This window comes from Leucopleurus acutus (genome assembly GCF_964270905.1).
Source record: "Leucopleurus acutus genome assembly, chromosome: 9".
Lineage (NCBI taxonomy): Eukaryota > Metazoa > Chordata > Mammalia > Artiodactyla > Delphinidae > Leucopleurus > Leucopleurus acutus.
In genome coordinates this window covers 107,850,556-107,866,777 of record NC_139144.1, presented here as the reverse complement: position 1 = coordinate 107,866,777, position 16,222 = coordinate 107,850,556, and the positions used below count along the sequence as shown (strand labels likewise).

Sequence of the window (16,222 nt, the reverse complement as noted above, 5' to 3'; positions counted from 1 at the left end):
AAATCATAATGAGTACATCATCGGTACAGAACAGAAAAGGCTGCTGCTAAGAAAAGACCTACTGCTTTGTGGTGCGCGAGATGCTGTCTGTGTGTTGCTAGGCAACCATCCCTCCTCCTTCCTCTTCCTGAAAGGTTTCCCTGTTAAACCGCTGTCGTCATCTTTCGAGTGAAAATTGTCTCCTCTGGGCTTTTTCGTGTCAGTTGGGTGATAGTGAAGGTGTCGGGTCTTAGAGAGGATCTGCTCTTATAATTGTGACTTGGAATTGGCCGCTAGAATTTTGTAGGTGACCATCTGGTTGGGGAGGCATGGGTGGATGGCCCTTTAAACACATGGATCTGCTGGTACACACATACAGAAACATTATTCAAAACTGCTTTTCAAGAAGATCTTAAGGAGACACTGCCCAGTGTTTCACTGAACGACAGTGAAAATGTAAATGATTTCTTCATCACTCAGCTTCTTGTCTGGGGTGGTTACCCATCAGGTACCACTCCTCCCCCACATGCTGGAGGTAGCAGGGAGGTCGATTTGGAGGTTCTTTTGTCTCCTACAGTTTGTTTCTGTATTAGAAGATCTTTGAGGGTTGGTTATCTTAAAACTGCATTATCGTGATTCTTTTTTCCTCTTATTTCCTGTCAACTCTGGAATCTAAGGTTGGTTTCCAACTGCATTTTGAACATTAATGGGATTTCTGAATAACTCATGGCTGAAAGGATTTTTCATATGTCAAAAAGACATGATTGAGGTTGGAATCAAATTCTTATTTTCGCATTGAATAAAGACTTTTTATTAATCTATAGTAATAAAAATGTGTTGTAAAACTAATATTTGCAAATTCATTCTTACATACTGTCTGAGTAATTTATAAAAAGGAAACAGAAACGTAGCTTTAGCCAGAGAGTTTACTTTTCTAGTTAAACTGTTCTGATTTCTCTTCCACATCAAAGTCTCAGAAGCATTAACTTTTCTTTGTAAAGGTTAACATTGGCTTCTGCACTAAACCATCTATGGACGAACTTTGATTATCCAAAGAAGAGAGGATTTAATTATTGTTAAACACAGAGGTTCACAATGGATGAGAAATGATTTAGGAGAGTTTAATCTAGTCAGAATGATTGGGGGTTATCTCTTCCTCTTTCTTGCAGTTTCTTCTCAGTTTTCCAGCGTTTTCCGTTTATCTATGAAGACGAGTATATCGTTGGTAGGAATAAGACAACTTAATAGTAATTTTTTGTTGGAGAAACAGCTATTTCAGGCGTTTAAGACGCCATGGATAGACATCTTAAACTGCTAAAAGGCAGAAATTAGTAGAAATGTCACAAACTTGAACGAATTTTTCTTTCGACTTGTGTTAATGGAAGTAGCTGCAGCCTGGCAGACTGATGCTTAAAATCACCACATTATCAGTTGTGAGGGTTTTTTTTTTTTACTGTTTTAGACCAAAAGTACAAAAAGAAGAGACGCACACAAAAGATATTTGGTAAAGGCAGGTGGTCTGGATGAATAATGTTTCTTTCATTAACATGTTTCCCATATTAACTGTATAATTAACTGTACATGGCCAAGGGAAGCTATGGAAATTGCATTTTGAGATGTATCAAAGCTGCCTTATGCTTCAGATTTCCATGCAATTTACCATTAATGAACCCAGAGATGGGAGCCTCAAATCTATAATTATTACTTACTATTTGAATGACAAGCAAAGAATTTTATCAGCAGAGTTTTAAATGAAATGGGATTAGCCGCTAATGTTGAAATGGTTCATCTTATGAAAATAATTTTGAAGAAAATGTTTTAGTGGCAAGAGAGGTCTGAGGAAAGCATTTGCCGTTAAAATAGCCATTTTCCAATACTCCACATGAATCTGTCCACGTTTGACAGCAGGGTGCAAATATTTTTGAAAGCGAATGAATATTTTATAGGCTCCAGAGCTGCTCGTGCATCCCAGGAATAGATTATGCAATATCCCCAAACATCCTGGCGAAGGTGAGAGGGTTGCTAAGGTAGCCAGAGAAAACAGCGAGGCAGAAACAATACAGTCTATGAGCGTATTCTGCAAGAAGTTAACATTTGTTTAATAGCATAGAAGTCTGCCTTTCCCCCTGCTGAGTGCTCATTCGATTTAAGATTGTAAACAGTAAATACTGTTGAAGAAAACTGTAAAACGAAGCCCTGAGACCCGTTTTTCCAAAAGGGTTTCATTGGCAGGGCCTCCGTGGTTCCATGTCTTTCAGGGTGACCCTGGTGGTCACTTACGCCCACGTGTCCGCCGTGCGGCCTCGGCCTTGGCTCCGGGGCTGAGTCAGAGGCTGCGGGAGCTGAGCCTCTTCTCCAGGCAGGCTTCGTGGGTGGCGCACCCTTCGTCCATCCGGGAAGCGTTCCTTGAGCACCTAGGCCGTGCCAGGCTCTGCACCAGATGCTGGAGAGGCCATTGAGGGGTATAACAACGGGCGCGCTGTCAGCGCCTGGAAGCGCGTCTTACCTTTATTTCTTTGTCCTGGTTTTTCCCACTGAGTTGATGGCAGGGACTATAATACGCGGTTTATAGCGTCACCCAGTTAGAGCCCGGTGTCCTGTGAACAGGAGCAAAGCAGTGTTCAGATCTCCAGAAGCTCTGGAAGGCTGGCCTGGCAGGGACGTCGCTTTTAGGGCCTGGGGCGGATCCCACGCGTGCTCTGGGCTCACGGTCCTGCTGGAGCCCCACGCAGGCTGGAGAGAGCAGCTGGGCGCGAGCTCCGGGTGGTTCTCTGGGAGCGCTGGGCTCCCTCCCACGCGGCACCCGAGGGGAGCGAGCAGCAGATGACACTGCACAGGTGTGCGCTCTTGTCGTGTCTTAAAAGTCCTCGTTTTCTCAGAACTAGGATCATCTTGGTTTCATGTGAATATGTCTGAACGCGCTGGGCCTGTGTTACTCCAATGTGCGACTCTCTCAGAGGCTGTTTTTGTGTCATCTGGGAACCAGTCCATGATTGCTGTGGGAATGGAATACGTGGAACCCAGGTGATCTGAAAGAGCTGATCAGGATTTCCCACCCACCGGGGAGAATTTGCTCCCAGGACTGTGACTGGTTACTTCGTGCTTCTGGCGTGGCTGTGTTTGTGTTTGGAGATGCACACGTGCTCGACACCTCTGTATTCCAATCGTTGCCTTATTTGTAGGTCTAAACATTCCACATTGCTTCAGTTGTTCGCTTGATTTTACACGTTAAGTTTGGGTTAAGCTATTGGCTGGTAGTTTTCCGTGGTACTTTGGGCAAACTGATCTCCAATGAGATTTTGTAGAACAGCTAAGATTAAAACTAGTCTCATCAAATATCTCAACATTTCATCCAGGTAACAAAGCATGAAGATTGTTAGAAGTATCAGGGTTGTTGATGGAATTTTCAGATTTCTACCCAGATTTTTGACGTCTGGTGAATTTAAGCTGCGACCTTGTTTCTGAGATGAAGCCTTTCCTCATTGTGCTTGTGTGAGGGGTCGGGGGTTTAGACAATTGCTAAGTTTGCAGACGTTTAGGAGGATAAGGAATCAGGCTGGATAACGAAATGCGCAGGATCTGTATTAAACCAACTCAAATCCTCTAATTTGCTCCGTTAGTAAATCCTGGCAGTTCTGCCTGCACTGTTGTCCCCCAAGTCCCAGCCCCTGAGCTCCCTTGCGGGAACGTCCAGCTGGCGTCTTCAGTCCCTGCCCGGAGCTGGCGTGACCTTTTCAAAGCATCCTTATCGTCACGTGCCTCGTCTGCATGAAGCTCCCCGCGGGCTTCACGTTGCTCTTGAAATAAGCCTCAGACCCCTCCCTGTATGAAAGCCGCCCCGGCTTTCAAGCTCCCTTGGCCCAGGCCACCCTGGCCTCCTCTCTGATTCAGAACTGCTGGACCCATTCCCCCCCAGGACCTTCTCTCTCCTGGAACACACCCACCGTCCTCTGCGCCTCCGGCCCTTCCCATCTCTCAGGAGGGACCTCCCTTCCTGGACTCCTCAACCACCCTCCACCCCAGTCGCCTTTACATTGTTGTTGTACATCCTCTCACCACTTACTGTTGTCTGAAGTTATCTTTCTAAATTCTGTTTAGCTACTGGTACGTGGTCTGTTCTCCAGCCAAAGCATCAGCCCCATGAGGACAGGGTTTCCGACCAGCTGCCTGCGGGATCCTCAGAACATACGACATCCCCAGCTCATACGATATGCTTTTGATGAAGTTAGTTGAATGAACAAATAAATGGCCAAACCCACCAACAAATGAGCGGGAGCCTGAAATAATACTGCAACTCTTAACTCTCTCTTCCACAATTAGAGGCGGAATCCTGGTTTCACTCATAATGCCAGGCAAACCTCTTTTGTCTTCAGCTTAAATATAAATAGCTGTACATTAATGGAAATAGGGTATAAGTCTCTTAATTATTTTCCATTGCTTATAAGTATTCACCTTTATATTTTGCCTATGTTCATATAACCTTAATTTTTAAGATGTTAAATAAGATAATAAGGTTCATCAAATTGCTCATTTAAAATTCTTTGAGCTTCTTGAAAATGACAGCCCGAAAGTACGAAGTGAAGTTATTGTTGTCGTTACTATTATCACGTGGCTTCTCTCTCGGCATTTCTGCAGAAGACCTTTGTCACCCTCTCCTATGCACACACCCGAAATTATATCGCACTGAAGTACCCAGCATGAAACAAACTCTCAGTAGTATAAAAGAACGAGCCTTTCCCTTATTTAGGAAGAGGAGGTGGTAAGGACAAAATTACTTATTTTTTAAAGTTTACTAATTAGAACGTTTCTGGAACAGAATGTGTCCATTATTAACACTTTCCACCAGGGTTTCAGTTGTGAGTCTTCATAACATTGTGATTTTCCTTTTCCATAAATCTATAAATGAAGTCGAGTGCCGTCACAAAGAGATTTGATGGGCACGTGAGTTAGTGCACGAGGGCCTTTGAGAGCATCTCTCACAGGCACAGCCCTCCATGGAGACGACCTGGAGGGTAGGCTCCGGGGTTCCTGACCCCAGGAAACACCCTGCGGGTCATTCAGAAAACTGTCTCTCACGATCGGTATGCTTTCTCAACATCTGGACTCTTCTAGAGTTAGAACACCAAAACTCAAAATTATTATAATAAAAATACAGTAATTGAAGATTCCAATTAGTTAAGCTCTACAAAATAGAGATTTAACTAGTTTTCATGTCCTCTTAACTCACTGCTCTGCGAGGAGTTGCCTTTTCCTTCTCTTCACTCTTCCAAAAGCACGTGGGGTGCACGCACCCCGTCTCAGTGCCACATAGGAGCAAGGAACTTGTTCTCGGGGAAACCGTCCCAGCAGTGCTTTGTAGAAACACGTGGTATTCTCTAAGGCAGGGGTCCCCAACCCGTGGGCCACAAACCAGTACCAGTCCGTGGCTTGTCAGGGACTGGGGCCGCACAGCAGGAGGAGAGCGGCGGGCAAGTGAGTGAAGTTTCATCTGTATTTACAGCCGCTCCCCACCGCTCGCATGACCACCTGAGCTCCACCTGCTGTCAGATCAGCGGCGGCACTAGACTCGCATAGGAGCGTGGACCCTACTGTGAACTGCGTGCGCGAGGCATCTGGGCTGCACGCTCCTCACGAGAGTCCAGTGTGATGATCTGAGGTGCAGCTGAGGTGGTGACGCTGGCACTGGGGAGCGGCAAATGCAGATCATCGTTAGCAGAGAGGTTTGACTGCGCAGAGACCATAATAAATCAGCTGCTTGCAGACTCATATCAAAGCCCTATCGGTGAGCGGCAAGTGAAAACAAGCTCAGGGCTCCCACAGATCCTGCATGAAGGTGAGTGGTGTAATTATTTCATCATACGTTACAACGTGATAATACTAGAAATAAAGCGCACAATAAATGTTATGCCCCTAACCCCATCCGCGGAAAAATTGTCTTCCACGAAACTGGTCCCTGGTGCCAAAAAGGTTGGGGACCGCTGCTTTAAAGCTTTTATTGGTTTTCTTAGCTCTTCCACATATTTTATTTTTCAACTAGAAAAAGGATTTTAAACAAAACAAGATGATCCACAGTTCACAGCCTCCAAACCAACGCAGCGTATTCTGTTTCTCCTCCTGTGCGGCTTCTCTGTCCTGGGGTTTTCCTGCTCACTGTCTCCACCTAAAATGAGTGTTAAGCTGGGGACTTGCTCTTAAAGGCTTTGCATTTGGAAGCATATGAACTTTTCTCTACTATTTTAACGATTTAAAATCTCTATCACTGCGCAGCCTGCTTGGTTACCACACAAAGAACGGGAGCACGTTTCTGAATCACGCTGAGGCAGCGTGAGAACAGTTTTCAGGGGTCGCTGGGCCCGCAAAGATCCTAGGCGGTCTTCAGAACAGCTCAGCTTGAGAAACAGAGCTTTCGGGGGAAGGATTTGGAAGAAACGGCATTGATTCCCATTTATCAGTGAAGCCAATTCTGCTGCCCACGCCCGGGGCTTTTGCTGGTCAATTTCATCTGTTTTTAACCACGTCCCAATTCACTAGGATAAGGGAAGCGAATTGCCCACTGCAAGTTCACGTGGGAGTGTTTCCTCCTCAAAAACAAATTTCCACGGAGGTGATACCTGAAATGTAATAAAGAGAGAAAAGACCGCGTGAAGGTCTTTCATTTATTCTTTCTGATTCCTTTGCTCCCGTTCGTACTCCTGTAGGCTTAGCACACGTGACCCAGAGGCTGGATTCCAAACAGTGCTGACTTCTCCCAAGTGACCCCAGGGCTGCCAACGCAGGACCGTGCGCTGAGCTGGCCTGGTCTGGGTCTGCGTGGTTTCCTTTTTTTTTTTTTTTTTTTTTTTTGTGGTACGCGGGCCTCTCACTGTTATGGCCTCTCCCGTTGCGGAGCACAGGCTCCGGACGCGCAGGCTCAGCGGCCATGGCTCACGGGCCCAGCCGCTCCGTGGCATGTGGGATCCTCCCGGACCGGGGCTCGAACCCATGTCCCCTGAATTGGCAGGCGGACTCTCAACCACTGCGCCACCAGGGAAGCCCTCCTTTTTTTTTTTTTTTAATATGATGTGTGCATAGCTGCTCTGCATCTTAAGTTCCTCGTTTGAAGGCGGTAAAGCAGTGTGTGTTTAACTAACTGTCCGGTGAGACCAGGAGCCCCACGACAGGTGAGACGTTGGGCAGGTTGGGCAGGTGTGAGAACAGAGGGTGAGCCACCGGGTGCGGAGCTTCACTTGTTATTTTTATTGCAGTCAGATGGTGTTTCGAATACAATTGTGTGGTTTGTGATTCCATTTCAAGCAAATCTTTCCTAAGCTAAGAAACAGCAAAACTACCCTCTGATCATTTAACCGTATCTGTCCTTCCTTGAGCTTGAACGGACTACTTTGAATTTCTAATTCCAAATATCTTAGCCTGCCTGATGCATAATATTAATAAATGACATTTAAAATGTGCCAGATGCAGCAATCTAGAGACAACCAAAACACCTTTTTCATCGAGCAGTTTGCCCTTCCCGCGTCTCTGTGTCCATATGTGCTAAGCCCAGACAGTTAACCCCATCTAATTTCTCCTTTCATCTTTTCATATTTTTTGCTTGGAATTTAAATGTCTTACTTTTGGCATTCAAACATGTAGCATAAACATTTCCCTTCAATGTATTAATGAAGACGGGTGACAATGATTATTTTTAAAGGAAAAAAGGTCATCGTCTCCCCAGATGGCAGCAGAATCAGCTTACTGGTGCTTTTACAAGCATTCATCTAACTCTGCCTGACGTTAAAGCACCAGCCCATGGTCCCCTCACAAGGAGAGGAAACGTAAATGGCTGTATTCTTACTCCAACAAAAGGTCTGATTGTTGTAATAGGCACCCAACCCGAGAAGGGAATAGAGACAACGCTTTCCTAATAATAATTGGATCTTCCAAAAACCCACCTTCCTTTACTACACCTGCTCCTCAGAGGAAGAAGCTTGTTCCTGGCAGCATCATTGTGAAATGAACTTTCACTGGGACAGTTTCTACTTGTTTCACGTCTGAAGACTCACAAAGCAATAGAAGTCTCCCAAGATCTGTGCGGACACGGTTTGATGCTGACATTACTGGTTTCCAACTGTATTGAGCAGTGCGACATGGTGCCAACTGGATCTTAGTTTGCTTGTTTTCAGCAGTGGTCCACCATCCTTATGAGTTCTAGTATTTTGTGTTAAAAGGTTATTTTCATTATCCTCTTTAATAAGTCCTCTTGCCCCTCCCAGTATGTCACCGTCTCGTTGCTAGCGGTAAGAGATGCCAGCATACATCATTTCCGTGCCTTTTAACAGAGCTAAAACCGTGTTGTCCACCCGGGCTCTCGCGGCCACCCCCACGTGGGTTTGGTTGAGCACTTTGGCAGCCGGGATCCCAGCTCTGCGGGCTGGATTCAGACGAACTTGCACAGCTCTCCAGACCCATCCTCCCAGCATTCGGAGGCGGACAGCAGCACGCCTGTCCTGCAGCACGGAGGCGGCCGGGGGGGCCGCGGAGCCAGGTGCCCTCAGCTGTTCTTAGAGCAGTCATGGCCCGAAGCCCTTGTTACATGTGGTGAAATAGAAGATTTTAGTAAGTGGGATTCTTTCCTTGTGACCCTGAAAACTGATCCTTGATGTTGACGCTAGTAAAATGGTGCCTGTGAAACAGCCCAGATCCCGCCATGATCTGAGGCGCCAGGGCAGAGCCCCACACGGCACCACGAGCTCTTTCCACACCAGAACTCAGCAGCGCAGCTTCACGCCCATCATCTCCTAAACTGGCATTTCCAGTGACTCCTCGAGACTGGTCAGGAAACGCCTCCCTATTAAACCAGCGATGAGAAGCACGTAGAAGGGACGAGCTCCAGGGCCGGATCCGCGAGATCCACGCGGTGAGGAAACTGCGGGCTTGTGAGAAGGACCACTGTCCCTTGTGGATCAGAAGCAGTGTTGAAACCACAAACTATGTACTTAGTGGCATTGCTTCTCATCGCTTGAATAGTCTCCAGCAAGCTTGACCACACCGACCACAACGTCTGGCCACGGCGACGCCCCTCAAGTTCTCCACTCAAGCTGCGGACTTAACGTATCACATTTCATTAGATGATGGTTTTCATTAGATAATGGTCAATGTCCCCAGAACCGTGTAGTCACAGAATACAGAAGAGACATTACGAGATTTTCTAATGAGAATCACTATCGCTTCCATCTGTATATACTTTATAGTTACAAAGTATAGTTGATATATGAACTCAGTCAAGCGTCAGAACCACCTTAGAAATACGTACTATGATTCCCGGTTTTATGCAGCAGTAAATTAAGGGTCAGTGAGGTTAGATGGTTTGCCCAAAAAGTCGTCGTGTGGGGACCAAACCTCTTTGTTTATCACCCTGTTAAGAAGTCTTTCAGAATCAAGCCGAACGCCTTCTCCATTTATTAGAGTTGCCTTCCTATTGGAAAAGCTCCCTCAGGCACTCACAGAGACTCTGTGAGTGATGGGTAAAATTAACCTCCCAAAGATACAAAGTGCTCCTGTGATTAACAAACTCTATTGTGCTCCACAACCCAGATTCCATATTCCTAGGAATTGCTTTCTTGACCTGAAGATGCTGACAATTTGATCAGAAGACAGTGCAGAATGTATTTGAGTGATAATAACAAATTGTGGACACAAGTCTCCACTTTATAATGGCAGTAACACTTTTGTTCCACAAGTTCTGGGATTCTGTGTAAAATGATTCCAGTGAACGTGGAAGCCAGTGGTTTGTTCAACACGCGAGAGCATTTCCTGAAAAGTCATCAGGCGGTACGTGGTCCCCCTGCCCCAGAAACTGTTGGTCATTTTCCTACCCAAACAGTCGAATTGTATGGGCTAGAAAACGGGATGTGAGCTGCGGAGCTGGGAGGATGAAGTCGGAGATGAGAGGCAGATTAAAGAGGAAAACCTTAGACTGAGTCAACAGCTCATAAAATGGGTCTTGTGAAAGCTGACGCGATCCTCAAGGAGCAAGAAACTCAGAAGAAATGCAGGTCCATCTTCAGCCTGTTGTAAATGATGGTGTTGTGTGGTCGGGGGTCACGAGGTCAGTGTCAGCGGGTTCAGCTACAAACTTGGAAAACCCATATTCTGAGACCTCGGGATACGGGGATTATCTTTATGCAAGTACATCAGACCTAGGCCCTTGAAAATATCACAATTCAAGAAGGTTTTAGAAACCTTTGCACTCGGGGCTCATCTGGAATTAGCTCGAGTGAAATTCCCCTGACGGGCTCCAGGAGTATGGAAACACAATGCTGCGTCCTTCCAGCCAAGAACCCTTGCAGTCCCCACCCCTGTCACCCAGAATCTAGCTGAGTGGAGTGAGTAGCTCTTCAACATTAAAGACTTACTTACTTCCAGACGTTCTTTAAGAACCGGGGTAGCTGTCATAGCTCATCTGTATAAGCTCTTCAACTTGAACCAACTGGTGCGGAGCCCTGACTCCACTTGACAGAGTCTTCTGCATGGACATGGCGGGGGATCCCCCTCACCTGGCTGGCCCCCCGCTACAGTGCTGGCGATTCATCCTGCTCTGCTCTGTGTATCCCAGAGCTTCCTCTGTGCAGGCTGACGATGTTGGTATAAGATGGGTCCCTAACCCCCAGGAGCTCACGACCCATGGGGAAGACAGGCTTCTTACACGAGTGACAGTGCATGGAACGTCCCCAGTGAGGGCCACTCGTTGAGGGCACAGGAGTCCACAGAAGCGTCTCAGGGAGACAGCGCCAGACCTGGACCCTGAGGATGGTTAAGACCAAGGAGGAGGAGCGTCTGGGAGAAGCGCTTTCTGACCTGGGGCTGCTCCTCCAGGTCTGTGAGACTGCCGCGACCTTGGGGCTGTCGCTGGAACGTCAGGACTTGGAGCCACCCGTCGACATGAATTGTGAAGCTGTTTGTTGGCTAACGCAGAAAGGAGGAAAGCAGCAGGAAGTATTTAATGAAACGTTCCAAAGTCCTCTGGTACTTTTGGGGGCAGTTCTTCCAAGTTTCAGAAGATTCATTGGCAAACTTTTTGGCATGCCAGCCATCAATATACAATTTTTACCTGGAGCACAAATTTCTTACAGAATTTTCCAGGCTACGATCAGTCATTCAACACATATTGACTGTGTGCTAAGTGCATGCGACACGGGCCCCACCCTGAACACGTGATCTCATGAGAGGAGGGGGAGCCTGGTGCCCACAAAGCCGACTGGAGTCCACGTCACGGAAATGCAGCTTTTAAACTAGTGTCTGAGGCGGGGGTGGGTTGTAGGAAAGCAAGATGAGAGAAGGCAGTGATGGGCGTGAAGGAGGAGGACGCATCCGTACTGACCTGGACTTCTGGGTAGATTCATGACAGAACAATCGGCGTGAAGAAAGCGTCCAGAATGATGGTGACGGGGGAGGCTTCAAACAGTGGGACGTGTTCTTATTGGGACGGAGTCGCAGGCTAGTAAAGTGAAGTCTGGACAAAGGACAATGCTATCTGGGCACCATTGGTGGCTTTTGAAGCAGGTGGTATTGTGACCAGAAATGCCAGCCTGTGAAGGAACCAGAAAGGGGATGTGAGGGAGGATGGAGGAGGAGGCCACGGCAGCAGGAGGACACCAGCAGTTCTGTGTCTATAAGACCCTCATCTCAGCATCTTTTCAACTTAAATAAGAAAAGTCTATAATATTGATGTCGTCCAAAGCTTAAGCAACGGTTGTCAGAACAGAAAAAAAAGCAGCTCACACATGTGCCAGAAATGGTGGAGTTTATCCCAGGCCTTGCTGTCTAGCTCCAGGTGGAGACGTTATCAGCAGCTTCTGTTTTCATTCTGCTTTCCTTCATTTTCTACATGTGCTATTTATGGAATAAAAAGTTAGTTGTTTTTTTAAACTAAGCCCTCCTCCCATTCCTACCCCACACACACACACACACACACACACACACACACACACACACACGTTAAATGAAAGTATTTTAAATGTCAGCTTTTAGCACACCTACAGTCTGGGGGAAGAACGTGCATCGTGTTTAAATTTCATGTTAACTTGCCTAATTATTCCGGGCGGTGATGGTGTCTGGGGAGGATCGCTACACCTGTTCTCACACCCTTGACGAGAAGGGGCCTCGTCGTATTGAGCTGTGGTGGCAGGTTTTGTATTTGTATAAAACACGTTCGTTTACTACCAAGGCCTAGCTTCCTGACAGACAACATGAAACATACTCTCATGTCTCAGAAGAAAAACATCTAATCCACAAACATGAAGAGCAAAAGCTCCTCAGTCGTGGATGGGAATCATGTCCATTGAACACAGTGAGTGATGTTTTGTAAAAATACCAATAGGAAAACAACGAATAGGTCAAATTGAAATGACCGGAGCAGGGCAAACACAGACGAATGTAGTAATACGTGCTGAGAGGATGAAAACTTTATCTCAGTTTTCATATAATCAAGTGTATCTTTAGATGAGTTCATTCTCAGTGAAACAAAGTAATAATGTTCGTAACGACTGTTTCCTCCCTGTGTCACTCAAGCTTGCGTACTGCAGTCCCAGTTTATACTTCTTGCCGTAAGTTTAGAAATTCAAGTCAACTTGCAGCATGATTTCACTTTCCACAGTTAAGATAAATGTGAAATTTTAAACAGCTGCAGTTTACAGGAATGAAGATAATATCCGATGCCCCTTTTGCAGACAACATTTGAGACCTGATTCAACCTGCCAAGGTTTATCATTTTAGAATCCATCACATTTTATTGAAAGAAGCTCATTCATTCATGATGGATTCTGTGAACAGAGTATTTTCCAAAGAAAAGTGAGGATCCCAAATGGTTTTGCCAGAAACAGTTTTACATCCATTTGTAAGACTGTACAGTAACAAGTCTTGGGGAAAGTAACCACAGAAGCACTGAGACTGTACACTTTACCCAGAACTACCCCTCCTTCCCGGGGACCCCTGCACGCACCATGTTTTAAGCTAGATAATAAGCTAGTTGGTATTTCCCCGAACTTAAGTGTCATCCTTATCAGGGTAACTTTGGTACAAGAAATATGTATCTGATATTCCATAATGATTGTCCCAAAAGAAAGCATTCTGTGTTTACATGTTCTAGATTGTGCCCTTAAGTTTGCTTCTTCCCCACCCAAAGAAACCTGTGAGCTGTGTGGGCACCAGGGGCTGGCAGCGGCCGGGCACTTAGAACTGCTGCGATGTTTCTGTTCCTGATGAGGGTGAGCTTCTGAGGTTCACGGTCTGTGCCTGAAAAGGGGTTCATGGTCACAGTTCTCGGTCTTCTGCATAGAAGACCATCTGCTGGTTCCCTAAGCGGCTGGAGCAGGGGGCTGAGGGATATGTGACCGTCACCCAGGGCCCCGTCGCTGGCCCTCCCGGAGCCATACCTGCCAGGGGGGCCCTCAGCTGCTGGGCCAGGCGGCCCCGAGGGCGACTTCTCCCCTGGAACATCGCCCACCAGGCACCCGGCTTCCGAGCTCTGGTTCAGCTCACGCACGCTGATACACACACCAGAGACCAACATGGACTAGAGTCGGTGTTTGTTGAGTGAATAATACAAGACAGTTCAAGTCGCTGTAGTCAGCATTTCCCTGAGAAGTGTGGGACCCCCGGCACGACTGTCTGGTGGAGTGTCCTTCCTTTTCTCATGCCTCTCTGTCCCCTGGAGTGGGTGCCGATGAGCCAGGGTGGCCAAGAGCAGTGCGGGGGATGATCCGAGCCGGGTGGTCAGCTGGAGTGAGTGGGCGAGGGGGCTGACGGAGGGGTCGGGGTGATGTGGGACGGGTGTAAGCTTTGGCCGGACATCGGGGTGCCTGACCGCTGGAGGCCTGGCCTCGTGTGTGCGCGTGTGTTTCGTTTTGCTGGGCGGGCATATTTGAAGACCCACAAGCAAGATGTTAAGAGGATGGGACCGCTACTTCCTTTGGGCGCGATAAAGCCACCCGGGTTGGTCCTTTGAAATGCTCTTCCTTAAAATCACGGTCATTTCCGGACTGAACAGATCAATAAGGTGAGTAGGCAGCACTGGCTTGGGAGTCTTTGTGGAGGGAACATTCTGGAGGCCTTTGTTTCCCCATCCAGTTCTCCTAGTATCGCTGCCAACAGACAAGTGCCTGACAAATTAAGATCAGAGCAGCTGTGGGTCAGATACTCGGGTTGTTGTTTTTGTTTTTTAACACTGCCAGCCACGTGACGCTGCGCACATCAGAGCAGCCCAGTGTCTTAAATGCAGCACCCCCGGTGGGTTCAGAAAAGCCAGCCAATTTCAAGAAAAATGACTTCTGTGCCAACAGAAACGGGAGCGGGGGCAGCCCTAGCGAAGGCCCCGTCTGAGCTCCCTGCCCTCGACTGTGTGGCGAGTGGCGGGATTGTCGTCACCGCTGGTGACACCTGTGCTCCCTCCCTGGACTGGGGCCTGTGCGCATAGGCAGCCCTCATCTGGGGACTAAACGGCAGCCATGGTGCCGGGCAGGGTCCCCCCGCCTCCTGGCTGTCCCCACCGGGACCCCTGGCTGAGCGCCTGGCCCAGGCTCTGGAGGATCTTGGGAGGGTGTGGTTTCCGTTTCTGTCCAAGAGAAACCACTTGGACACGATTTGGCTTGGATAATACAATAGTTTTCAAACAGTGTGTTCCGTAGTTTTCACTGAAAATATTTCAAACAATTACTGCGTCATAGTATCTGTTGGTAAGCAGTGGTTCTCTGCGATGGGGAAAAAGAAAATGAGACTGAGTGCAGAGCATGACAACTGACATGCTTTCTCAGACCGAAGTTACTGACAAACACGTTTCTGTGGGCCCTGTTTTTCAACCCAGCTCCAGCTCGCTTCCTCCGTGTAGCACGGTGGTAGCTTCTTCGTGTATCTGAGCACGTTCCTTCTTTGATGCAGAGAGCAGGGTCCTCCTGTGCGTGTTTCCAAGCACAGAGGCAGACCCGGCTCCCAAACCTCCCGTACTCCTGACCTCAGAGCCTGGATGCCCAGCCAGACATTCAGGGCCCCTGGGCTCTCTCTGTCCCCAGCCGCACCGGACACACCTGCACGCGTGCCTGCCCCTCCCCCACGCTGTGTTAAACCTCTTCCCACAAAGTGCGGCGCCATAAGCCTCCCTGACTGCGCCCATCCCGTGACCTCGCTCCTGGCTGGACACACATCCCACCTCTGGGCTGGCGCATCAGACCTGGTCTGCGGTGTGTGCGTCTGTTTTCACGGTCGCTGGGTGTTCTCACCGCCCCCCTTGGCACCGCGGCAAACGCAGCGTGACCACCTTTGAACCAACCACCAAAGCACGGGGCAGCCTTTGCCGCACCCCCTGCGTCTGGTTAGCCCTCGGCCCTGCACCAGGCCCCGAGCCAGCCCTACCCCCCTTCAGCAGGGGAACTGTGGGCTGCACCCCACGGGCCGCCCGGCGTCCCGTCACCGCCAGGGGCCCGCGCCCTCCCGGCTGGCGCTCCTGACTCTCGTTCTCCCTCCAGGCCTACATGGAGGACCACCTGAAGAACAAGAACCGCCTGGAGAAGGAGTGGGAGGCTCTGTGTGCCTACCAGGCCGAGCCCGACAGCTCGCTCGTGGCGCAGAGGGAGGAGAACGCGCCCAAGAACCGCTGCCCCGCAGTGCTCACCTGTACGTACCGCCGGGGCTCTGGCCGGGAGGGCGGCCGGTGGCGGTAGGGATGGGCCGCCCCCGCCCCCCGGGATTTCCCGCTGCGCTCGCGCGGCTGCAGCGTCCTCCCCTCCTGCCCGTCTGCCCTCTCTGCCAGCAAACGTCCTCTCACTTCATTTTTTTTTTTTTAATTTTATTGAAGTGTAGTTGATTTACAATGTCATGTTAGTTTCAGATGTACAGCAAAGTGATTTAGTTATACATGGATAGATAAGTAGATAGGTAGATAGATAGATGATACATAGATAATAGATAGATAGATAGATGATATATATAGAGATGATAGATAATAAATAGGTAGATAGATAGATGATAGATGGATGATAGATAGATGATAGATACATAGATGGTAGATAATAAATAGGTAGATAGATGATATATAGATAGATGATAGATAGATGAGAGATGATAGATGGATGATAAGATAGATGATAGATAGATGATATATAGATAGATGATAGATAGATGATAGATGATAGACAGATGATAGATAATAAATAGGTAGATAGATAGATGATAGATGATAGATAGATGAGAGATGATAGATGGATGATAGATAGAT

The 16,222-nt window shown here is 48.0% G+C and overlaps 1 protein-coding gene across 1 annotated transcript in view; it reads left to right on the top strand.

The window, feature by feature from the left end:
• PTPRN2 (protein tyrosine phosphatase receptor type N2) overlaps positions 1–16,222 on the top strand; it is a gene marked incomplete at both ends in the record, with an annotated part of 672,304 nt that overhangs the window by 596,345 nt on the left and 59,737 nt on the right. The window contains one exon of the mRNA XM_082845910.1: positions 15,474–15,621. Within this exon, the coding sequence (XP_082702036.1) occupies positions 15,474–15,621 (148 nt within the window). The remainder of the gene's footprint in view (positions 1–15,473; positions 15,622–16,222) is intronic.